This window comes from Echinops telfairi, unplaced genomic scaffold (assembly GCF_000313985.2).
Source record: "Echinops telfairi isolate 266 unplaced genomic scaffold, ASM31398v2 ScPeMD7_18;HRSCAF=68, whole genome shotgun sequence".
Classification (NCBI taxonomy): domain Eukaryota; kingdom Metazoa; phylum Chordata; class Mammalia; order Afrosoricida; family Tenrecidae; genus Echinops; species Echinops telfairi.
The window spans coordinates 5,441,279-5,451,823 of record NW_022103915.1 but is presented as its reverse complement, the minus strand read 5'-3'; the positions used below and the strand labels follow the sequence as shown (position 1 = coordinate 5,451,823).

Below are 10,545 nucleotides of genomic sequence, written 5' to 3'. Positions count from 1 at the left end.
AGGACTACAGCAGCGGCGCCATGCTCACAGGTGAGCTCAAGAAGGCCCTCATCGATGTGCTGCAGCCCCTGGTGGCCGAGCACCAGGCCCGGCGCCAGGAGGTCACGGATGAGGTGGTGAAAGAGTTCATGACACCCCGGAAGCTGTTCTTCGACTTCCAGTAGCACCCCTTCCTGTCAGGTGCTCCTGGCGGGGCCCAGCCCACCCCCGCTACCTGTTAGCCCAGTGTGTTGTCGATGCCACCACTTCTGTGAATGCCACCTGTCAGAGCAGCTGCTGTCGGCGTGGCAGCCGCGGGCGGAGCGTGCCCCACTCTGCAGGACAGCGGCCCATTCCCAAGTGTCCCTAAGGCTCCGTCCGACACAGCAGCCCCCTCCCTCGTAGACTAGGTCTTCTCCGTCAACCGAAGCATGCTGCCCGGGACCCTCCGTGGGTGCAGTCTTCCCCGGGGTTTCATGAACACGGAAGTAAGGAGCATGGCGAGCGAGTGAAGAGAAGCCACCCACCAGCGGGTCTCGGCCCAGCGCCCGCCTGGCTTTGTTAATGTGTTCAGTTGCACCCCATGTGTGCCCTGGCTCTGGGCCACACACGTGCCCCTTGCAAAGGCGTGCCAGCCCTCTCTTCTGTTCATCCTAACTGATGAGGGAGTTAGCCTACAGCCAGGCCGGTCGGTCGTGTCCCTGGGCAAGGGGGCTGCCCTGTTTGTGTCTGTGCCCCGGAGCAAGTGTGGGAAGGCAGATGGCATCTTGGGGGCAGCCTGGCTGGACGTACCCTGCTCTCATGCTCTTGCTGCCCTGAATAAAGTTGCTCTGCTCTATCTGTGGCGAGTTCTGTCTGGTGGGGATCCAGGCTGTGTGCCCACGGTGGAGTCTGCGGGCATGGGGTGGTGTGCTGGTGGGTCACAGCTGGGTGAGAGGAGGAGGGCTTCTGGAACCCATGGCCACTGTGATGTTGGAGGGCAAGGACTAGGGCCAGCGGGAGGATGGGGGGACTTGAAGCCCAGATACGCTGCGGTGCTGGCCCACACCTGGTGGGTCACTTCTAGGGTGGGAGGCATGGCGCTGGAGTCTGGTGGGTCACCAGGGCTTGGGGGTGAGGTAGAGGGGGAGACCTGGGCCCCAGGGAGCCACACTCAGACCTCGTTCACAGCTAGCTGGGGACAAGAAGGGGCCTCTGGTCAGGTGACAGCGTCAGCAGAGGCTGGGGTGACCTCTCCCTGCCCAGCCTCCTGCCCCCTTCACAGGTTCAAGTACCCAGATTCAGGGAGAACTGTAAGCCCCAGGGCCACATAGCTGCTGCCCCCATGAGGGGGAAGGAGGTGTGTGGTCAGGGGCCCACCAGCCAGCCCCTCAGTAACCACTGCCCTTGCTAGCCCCACTCCTCACGTGGGCAGCGAGATCACTGGCAGCCGTGTGGGGTCCAGAAGGCCAAAGGACTTGCCCACAGGCCCTGCTGGTGCGTAGGGTAGCCCCCCACACCACCTCCCAGCACAGTCAAGGCTTCCATGAGGGCAGTGGGCTTGCCTTGACCGGAGTGGGCACAGTGACAGGTCCCAGGCCTCTTCCAGAAACTACTTGGTACAAGCAAGCAAGCTGGAGTGGGGGCGGTGCACCCGGTTCACAGCACATGCCAACCTCACCCCCCACTAGAGAGCCCTGGACCTTCAAGTTCAGAGGCAAGCCCCACCCTGGCCTGTATGGCCACGTGGCTCTGGACAGCCCTTCTCCGTGCACACTCTCAGCTCCTGCCTTCGAGGAGAGGCTGGGTCCACTTCCTGTGGAGCAGGTGTCACAGGATCATGGCCACGTTAATGGCACCTGCCAGGTCTTCGGGAGCCAGCGTCCCGCTCCCAACCCATCCTTCAGAGCCAGCACTGTTGCCTGCAGGTGGATCCGCCTCTTGCCCGCCCTTTTCCCAGCATGCTGGAGACGGGGCAGGTGGGGTACCAGGAATCTCATTCACTCCTGCATTGATTCATTCTGAGCCCGGAAACATGCCCACACGGACTGGACCGTACTGCCTTTCATAGCTCAGCCAGAGCCCTGGGAGCAGGCAGAGGTCAGAAGGCTTCCTGGAGGAGGCGGTGCCACTGAGCAAGACGGGTCGGGCTGAGGGGCAGAGCCTATGCACAGTGCTCGGGGAAGCCGGGGACCCTGTGACCCAAGGTAGACCCCAGTACAGCAGTGGCTCCCCCAGAGGTCTAGTCACGGGACCCATCCGAGCTGTACTGCGGGCACGGCCGGGTGGCTCTCCTGATGCCCTCACCACGACTTGGGCCCCACGGCTGGCAGCCTCGTGGTGCAGAGAGAGGCCGGGGTCTTGGACAGGCAGGTGAAAAGCCCACCCCCATCCCTTCCTTGCAGTGACCCCTGCCGGCTCCTCCGACAGCAGTCCCCTCCAGAAAGGGGCCTTAAAACCAGTTACTGGGGCAAGCAGGACCCAGGGCCGCTGGTGGAGCTAGCTGGAATGGGCATCACCCCAGAAGGGGGTCTGAGCAGAGAACCAGGAAGCCAGCTACCCGCTGAAGAGCCCCTGCAGCAGGCTCCACACCCAGGTCGGGGACCCCCAGGCCCCAGAGGCCTAGTGCAGAGCCAGCAGGGCCAGGTAGCCTCCATATGTCCCTCTACACCACAGACAGCTTTGAATGACTGCTGGCTGCAAGGTGGGGTGGGGCCACACCGGGGGGGGGGGACGACAAGAAGTGGGCCAACAGCCCTTCAGAGCCTCAGAAATGCTTTATTAACCCCTAGTCCCACAGCCTTCGAGCTGCCCCCAGGTTGGGAGGCCCCCAGAGCCATAGGCTGCTGGTCACCCCAACGTCTGAGAGGCCACCCCTGGACCAGCAGCACAATAAATACAAATGGGGCCAGGGCAGTGAGTGGGTGAGGGCTGGAGGCAGGACAAGCCAGGACCAGGATGCAGCCGGCTGAGGGAGGCAGAGACCCTGGCTGAAACCTGCCCCAGGGGACAGCAGCTGGGCTCTAGCCTGGTCCCCGCAGGGCACTCTCGCTGGGGCCCAGCTACGAGAGCAGGCCCCGGGTGAGCCTCAACACAGCCTCGTAGGTGGCGAAGACCACCATGTTGACCGGGAAGGCCCGGCAGCAGTTGAGAGCAAGCCCCTTGAAGAGAACGCTGGGCCCCGACTCCCGCACACTGGCCACCACGCAGTGCACCAAGCCTCGGTACCGCTGCTGGCCCTGCCCGTCCGCCTGCAGGCGCGACTTGATCACGTCCATGGGGGTGGCCACGGCCCAGGCCAGGACCCCTGCACAGCCACCGGCCACCAGCACTCCCACGACATCTGCAGGAAGGCCAGCGAGTGCCCCCGGTTAGGAGTCAGGGGCCACCCAGGGTCTCAGCCCAGCCCTGGTGGAGTAGGGAAACTGAGGCCTGGATGTGGGCAAGGGAGCTTGGTGGCAGAGCCAAACTGTTTGCCCACACGCAGAAGGACCATTTTACAGACGAGGGGACTTGAGGTTCCACCCATCCAGGGGCTCACCCAGGGGCCACTGTGGGATGCCTTAGCTAAATCTCATCCCTCTGAATTCCAGGTGGATTGCCTGCCTCCCCACCCACAGCCACCCCCACCCCTCCTGCCCTCCCAGGCCAGCCCCGGCTCACCTGGCTGGCTGTGGCCAGTGGGTGTGAGCCACTCACAGAGGATGGCATAGGACAGGAAGTAGGTGGCGAAGGAGTGGCCGTCCCGAAGAAGCAGGGCCGAGCTGCCCTTATACAGACCCTTGAGGCCCTCCTCACGGGCCACCGTGGTCAGGCAGTGCAGCGGCCCACGGTACTTGGGCTCCGGGGCAGGGGCCACAGGACACATGGGAGGCACAGTTGAGGGACCCGAGGCTGAAAGCCGCCGCTGCTGTGTCTGGGTCTGCAGGCGGACCTTGGCCACCTCAGTGGGCGAGGTCAGGAACACCTGGGGCAAGAAGAAGGTAGGAATACCACCACCACCACGGTGGACAAGGGAGGCGCCATCCTCACCCTTCCCATAGTGACACTGGTGAGCCTGGACCCCAAGACGCTGCAGGCCACCCAAGGCCGCGGCAAAGCTGAGGTTCAAAACTAGCCTGCCCCTCAAGGTCAAAGCCAGCGCCTTCAGTCGTCGGCAACATACACTGCCTCTCTCAAAGTCACGGCCATCAAGCCGAAGCCAACTCATTGCAATCCTACAGAATGGGGTAGGACCAAACCTGTGGGCGTCCGATACGCTAAGTGTTGAGAGGAATAGAAAGCCTTCTCTTTCTCCCTCAGAGTGGCTGGTGGGTTGGAACTGCTGGATTTCTGGTAAGCAGCCCAGCTCACAATCCATTAAGCCACCAGGGTCCCCTCCGAGCTCAGATGTTAAGTCAAGGCCTGTGACTGGAGTCCTGAATGTATCTAACAAGAGTACGTGCTGTGGTTCCGTGCCTAGCACACAGTAGAGACCCAACTGCCTGCGGCCCTGTCCACAACAGAAGGAAACACTGCCCGGTCCGGCACCATCTCCACAGCCTTTCCCATGACAGGGCACTGGGGCAGCCACGGCGTCAGTCCCTCTCACTGAAGGTCTTCCTCGGCCTCCAACCGACCCTCTCCTTGACCAAGTATGATGGCTGCCCTTTTCCAGGGTCTGGTCTCTCCCGATGACAGGTCTGAAGTACTTGCAACTGAGCCTCGCCATCCTTTCCGCTCTTGCTCTGCCACCTAACCATAAATGTCTCGCCGTTTCTTAGTGGTTGGAGTCTATGTGCATTTTGCCACACGCTTTGGTCCTCTCGAGGGTCCAGCCTGACAGAGAAATCCATTGGGTTGTCATTGAGTACTGAGAACTAGCCTCCGTTCTGGATCTGACAACCTTCCTGGCCTGTACTGTCAACCGGGTTTCCTGGACTCCGCCAACCTACAGGACAGAGCACACCTGCTCCCCTAGGGCCCCCACGACTGTCAGCCCTGCGGAGGAAGCCCTGGCAGTTCAGCAGTTGAGCACTTGGCTGTCCACAGGGAGGTCGGTGCCTGGAACCTGCAGGGGCCCCTCGGGTGAAAAGAGCAGCCGACTGCTTCCCTGAACATCGCAGCCCGGAGACCACACAGGGCAGCCCCACCCTGAAGAATCCACTTGTTGGCAGCCACTTTTGTTTTTTCATTTTGTTTTCAGTCTTGCGAAAGCTGGCGGCGGCCATGCCCTCCTCCTGCATAGGGGCTAGTGACCTTTTGCCCAGCTAGTGACCAGCTGCCCAGCACCTAACCACTAAACCAACCAGGGCCCCTCTCTCATCTTACAGATGCTGGCATTCATTTTGGTATTTGGTTGGGGGTTATTTTTGTTTTGTTTTTTTTAAATACTGGGTTCATCTTAAGAACTCAAGTAGAGTAATAGTTGCTGGTTGGGTTGCTAACCTCAAGGTCAGTGGTTCAAAACCACCAGTGACTCCATGGGAGAAAAATGGGGCTCTCTACTCCTGAAAACAGTGACAGTCTGGGAAACCCACAGGGCAGTTCCACCCTGTCCTGTGGGGTCGCTGTGAGCCGGCACAGACTGGATGGGAGTGGGTTGGGTTGGGGTTGGAGTTCATCCTTGCTTCTAAGGGACATGCTGGCCCTGATTCTTCCAGGTGTGCTCACACTAACAGAAGGAGGCTAAAAGCATGAGTGACAAGGCAATCACTCGTGTCAGGCCCCATGCATACTGGGGCTTTACCCCGAGGGTCTCATGTGATCCTCGCCTCTCACAGATAAAGAGACAGGCATTGGAGAGACTCCATAGCTTACCCAACGTCCCCTGGCTAAGGAGAGTCCGAGCCTGAATACCTGACTCCCTCACAGCCCTGCCGTGGCCCCAAATGTTCTGTTGTCTGACATGTGCGTCACTATGCACCATTGGCTCGTGAGCCCCCGAGGGCAGGGACCTTAGCTGAGTGCCCAGCCTGACAAAGGTACCCACTTGGAACTAGAACCATGCCCATGATGCCTGCCCAGCCCAGCCTGGGCAACTCCACAGCAGTCTCCCTACAGGACAGGACTCCACCAGCCAGCTAGAGAGTGAGTGAGCACTCTGGCCCAGAGCGGAGCCGGGTCCTCCTCCCAACTCACTGTGTGCCCTCACCCCCTGCCGCCCTGGTGCCCGGATCTGCCTGCCCGTGCCCCACTCACGCGGACGAGGCCCGAGGCGCATCCTGAGAGGGTGATGTCGGCCTTGGCGGGCTTGGCGTCGGTGCTGCCGTACCGGAGCCGGCAGATGTGTGCCAGGCAGTGGCGGTAGGTGCCGAAAGACACGGAGGAGACCAGGGACACGGTGCACACGGGCAGTGAGAGCCCCCTGTAGAAGCCGGTCACCTGGAGGGCAGCCAAAACCAAAGGCAGATCAGGCCAGGGCCAGGCCGGGAGGAGCTGCCCAAAGGGCCAGGCTGGGCCCCTGGAGCTGGTGTCTGGGCTCCTCTGCCGGCTGCCCCAGGGCCCTGGGGCAGGTCACTCCCTGCCTCGGCACGCAACTTCCTCAGTTGTAAATCCCTCAGAGGCCAGACTCCCAACGTCTGGCAAGGAGGGGGCTACACCGATGTGTTTAATGGCTGCTCTCTGCAGCCTATACCCAGATCCAAGTTCACTTCTCTTAACCTTCCCAAGAAAGAACTATTTTTCTACTTTAATTTCTTCTTGAAATAATATTTTCCCTAATGGAGGCGTGCATCTTGAGTGAAATGGAAAGAAAAAGAAATTTTTTTGAGGTCTTAAAATGGCTTTGGATACAATCAGTGGAACACATAGGTCCCAAGAGGTCTCTGGGGTTGGGTCTCAGACTGAAGCAGTTATGCAGGACCCCACTAGATGGCAGAATGCAGTCAATGTGGGATGATTGCTTCCCACTAAATCCTCCCCCACCTTCCCCAAAAATGCCACACTAAAAACAAAGCAAACAAACGCGCTTCCCTTGAGTGAATTCTGGCCCGGCTGCCCTGAGCACAGGGTAGGGCGGCCCCGTGGGTTTCTAAGGTGCACATTGTTCCAAAAGAAAACTGCCTCCTAGTTCTCCCACAGCGCAGCTGGTGGAGTCGAACCGCCGACCTTGGGGCTAGCAGACCAACATGTAACCTGCAACCCAGGCTCCTTTGTGAAACCCCACAGGTGGACAATGTAGACGAGCACTCCATGTCCCAGGGAGCACAAAGGCACGGACAACCCCAGGCCCCTCCTCTGCAGGGGCTCCGGCCACCTAGCTGGTGACTGCTGCTCACCTGGAGGCAGGGGCCTCGCTCTGAGCCTTGGGTGCTGGGCAGCCCAGCGTCAGCGCCAATGACCACAAGAAGGAGGACAACCATTACCAAGGGCACTGGTTGGTGAGTGGCAGGCACGAGGCCCATCCTGCTGTCCCTGCCCGCCAGCCCCTGGCCCTTGACCTACCCGCTCTCGGCGGTACGTGTCTCGTACGCAGTGCCAGATGCCCCTGTACTTGGACTCCATCTGCACCCTGACCTGTGGGAGAGTGGGTTTCAGGAAGGGGTGGCTCAGGGTGAGGAAAGGCCAGCAGGCCCCGGGGAGGGGGAACAGCATGGCTGGTGGTGGGCAGGGCAGGGACCGGGGACCCCGTTGAAGATGAGGCAACTGGGGTCCAGGGTGAAAAGGGTGGAGGCCATGGGAACCACTGCCGGCATTTGCGCTGGGGAGGGGTGGGTCCAATTCACAGTCTGGAAAGCTCTTCTGGTCTCGATGGGCAGAGGAGACACTAAGGGTGGCCTAGGCCCAGCAGGGGGCTCGGTGGGCAGTAGGGCCTGGTCATCACCAAACCTTCACTGTGTCCAGGGGGTAGCCCACAGCAACACCGCAGATACCTGGAAGGGAATGATCAGATGAGCTTGGTGAAGGAGTGGATGGCAGCCAAGGAGGCCTTTGAAGGGGAAGGCATGCGCACGCCCAGACCTGCAGAGGGCAGACCACCCCGTCCTCTCCCAGGGCCCTGCTTGTCCTTCCTGGGCCACACTGGCTGGAGCTTTCCCCTTCTCTGCGTCAGCTTGGGTCCTGGGGGACACCCAGGGCTCTCCAGCCTCCTTGCTGGCACCGCTTTGGGCCACACCTGCTGCCCCAGCCCAGGCAGGACAGCCGCCACCCTCAGGCTGTACCATCAGCCAGGAAGTGACCTCCGTCAGCCTTGGTGACCAGCTGCAGAAGAGGCCCAGGCAGAGCAAGGGTGCAGAAGTGGGAGCAGCCCGGGTCCCACAGGAAGGATCCGAACCTCCTGGAGTCCCCACTGTTGTGAGACAGACAGACAGTGCTGCTAGTCCACCCCTGGCAGGGAGGCCTCGAGGGTCACGGCCAGCCGCCTGGAGATGGCCTCTGCTGTCTGCACACCGCACAGTGGGCCAGGGGCCACCCGCTCCCCCGTCTTTTGTTCTTGGGGAGCTCTGTGAGGGAGGTCGCAGGTCCCAGGGTTGCACTGGGGGGCTGATGAAGGCTGCCTGAAGACAATCAGGCACATGGGGGGCTCTGCCCTAATAACAGAGTTGTCCCAGGACCCCAAAACGATGTGAATAGAAGAACAAAGCGAGCCAGTGAACGAGGGAATGAGCCAAATGACCCACAGGGAGACGGGTAGAATTACCTCCCTTGATCCAAAACCGCAGGTCAGTCAAAGAGCAAAACAAAACAAAACATTGCTCTCAAATCACAGAAACCTTTACTGGACAAATAAACCCAAATGGGAAGCTCCTGTCTTTCAACCTCCCCTCCAGCTCAGTCTGCACACTGCTCCAAGGCCTCCCTGGAGAATTCTGAGCCCTTCCACTTGTGATTGTTGCTGTTGCCAGGTGCCATTGACCCCTGGCTGCAACAACGGGCCCAGGCCTGGGAATGATTGTGAGAGTGGGGCAGGCCCGGGCAGGGTTTCGCCTGTTGTGCAAACGGTCACTATGGGTTGGAGCCGACTAGCAACAACAGCAGACATTACTGAGAGCACGTGTCTGCACGCTGCTCAGAGACGGGTATAAAGAGCCCTTCATGGGTCAGAGAGAAGTATAAACACATGCTCTTTGGAATAAACATGAGCATGTATGAACTAGAATCCGGATAGCAGTAGTTTTTGACGTACCCTCAAATACCCACTAAACTCCTATGCATCCATCAAAGTCCTACCCAGAGCATCACCTGCTCTCTAGAACTCTCCCCGTCCCATGCTCAGGGCAGTCTGTGTCTGAAAGCCTGTTGGTCAGAGCTCTTGTCATCTGGCCCTGCTGCTGCCCCTCCACTCCCCCTCCTCTAGGCCAGGCCCAGGGACAGGGTCCCTTTTTGCCCAGCCCTTCTGTGGACTCAGGAGGAAATGACCACTGGGCTCAGGGACCCCTCCCGGCTCGGTGGCCTTGGTTAAGTCAAGTCTCTTTCCTGAGCCTCCACCTCAGGGGACCCACGCTCAGGAGGTGACCGGCCCCAGAGAGCAGGGCCTCCAAAGCCTGGGTAGGGGTAAATGTGACCCCTGACTCAGAAGCCAGTGCCCTGTTCTTCCCCCAAGTTTCCCATCCCCCTCCTGCCCCCACACTATTTCCAGAAGAATCGATCAGCCGGTCTCTGTCTCTAAAGACAAACAAGGCTGGGCCACCGGGTCCAAAAGAGCAGCCATCGACTGGCGTTGGCCTGGCGTTCTCTCCTCACCAGCGGTTCTCTGTGGCTCTGTCTTCCACAAAGAGCCTCTGAGCAGGGGAAACACCCAACAAACCCAGAGAGAGGCCTGGGAGCAGTGCCCAGGCCCAGCAAGGACGGCTCAGCCAGCCTCACTGCCCCCCACCCTGAAGGTCACCCGCACGCTGGCCCCTGTCCACCCAGACTCTCGTCCCCTCGCTGCTTTCCACAACCCAGGCATCCCTCTGCACAACCAGGACTCCTAGGCAGGGATGCCCTCGGCCACCCAGCCGTCTTGTCCTGCATCCTCTTCCTCCCTCCTCCCATGGCCTGTACCAGGTCTTCAGCACTTCCTCAGAGAGCAACCCCAGAGGGAGGCCTGCCAGCCAGCCCAGGGCAGGACACCCCTCATGGCCCCCCATCCGTCCCCTTTATCTACCTCCGATGGCGCCAGCAACAAAATCCATGGACAGTGGCGGGTGAGTGGGCAGGGCCCCGGGCCTGTCTGCCTGCCTGAAAGAGGCCCACAGCCACCTCTGCAGAGGCCCCAACAGCTCTCTGTCCACTGCTGGCCGGCCGTTAAGTACCTGGGGCAGGGGGCAAGAGGGCAGGAGGCAGAGGCCAGAGTCAGGGTGCCTGCTACCAAGTGGCCAGGAAGGCAGGCGGGTCATTGCTCATATGCAGGGCAGCTGGACATCCCCCAGTGCCGTCCAGTCAAGGACCCTTGTCCCAGTGCCCAGGGGTCAGGAAAGTAGGGGAAAGGCCCTGGGAGATGGCAGGCTTATCTCCCCGCCCCTGGAGGCCCGAGCCCAGCCCACGGAGGATCCCAGGGGTGAATGTGCTTGGCTGCTGACTGAAAGGTCGGTAGTTCCAGTACACACACACACACAGAGACACACACGGAGACAGACAGACACACACACACACACACACACACACACACACACACACACACAC

General features: G+C 60.5%; 2 protein-coding genes across 3 annotated transcripts in view; one reads left to right on the top strand and one right to left on the bottom strand.

Moving 5' to 3' along the window:
• WARS1 (tryptophanyl-tRNA synthetase 1) overlaps nucleotides 1-817 on the top strand; it is a 13,471-nt gene extending 12,654 nt beyond the window's left edge. The window contains exon 12 of the mRNA XM_045288078.1: nucleotides 3-817. Coding sequence (XP_045144013.1) covers nucleotides 3-164 — 162 coding nt within the window. The 3' untranslated portion in view covers nucleotides 165-817. The remainder of the gene's footprint in view (nucleotides 1-2) is intronic.
• Nucleotides 818-2,716: 1,899 nt separating this feature from the next.
• On the bottom strand, nucleotides 2,717-10,163 carry SLC25A47 (solute carrier family 25 member 47). 2 transcript variants are annotated; one of them, XM_004698801.2, is made up of 6 exons: nucleotides 10,028-10,162; nucleotides 7,768-7,811; nucleotides 7,384-7,455; nucleotides 6,139-6,321; nucleotides 3,622-3,925; nucleotides 2,717-3,301 (listed from the first exon to the last, which is right to left on the bottom strand). In XM_004698801.2, exons 1-6 carry the CDS (start codon nucleotides 10,053-10,055, stop codon nucleotides 3,021-3,023), a joined length of 912 nt encoding a protein of 303 aa, XP_004698858.1. In that variant the 5' UTR covers nucleotides 10,056-10,162; the 3' UTR covers nucleotides 2,717-3,020. The 2 variants fall into 2 exon arrangements, with proteins under 2 accessions (XP_004698858.1, XP_045143966.1); XM_045288031.1 differs by lacking the exon at nucleotides 6,139-6,321 and having other exon boundaries at nucleotides 10,028-10,163.
• Nucleotides 10,164-10,545: the final 382 nt, after the last annotated feature.

Coding starts and splice junctions, on each gene's coding strand:
- SLC25A47 (XM_004698801.2), bottom strand. CDS start 10,055: ATGGATTTTGTTGCTGGCGCCATCGGAG. Junction 7,456..7,767: donor ACCCCCTGGACACAGTGAAG/GTTTGGTGATGA, acceptor ACTCTCCCACAG/GTCAGGGTGCAGATGGAGTC. Junction 3,926..6,138: donor GCGCCTCGGGCCTCGTCCGC/GTGAGTGGGGCA, acceptor TTCTTGCCCCAG/GTGTTCCTGACCTCGCCCAC.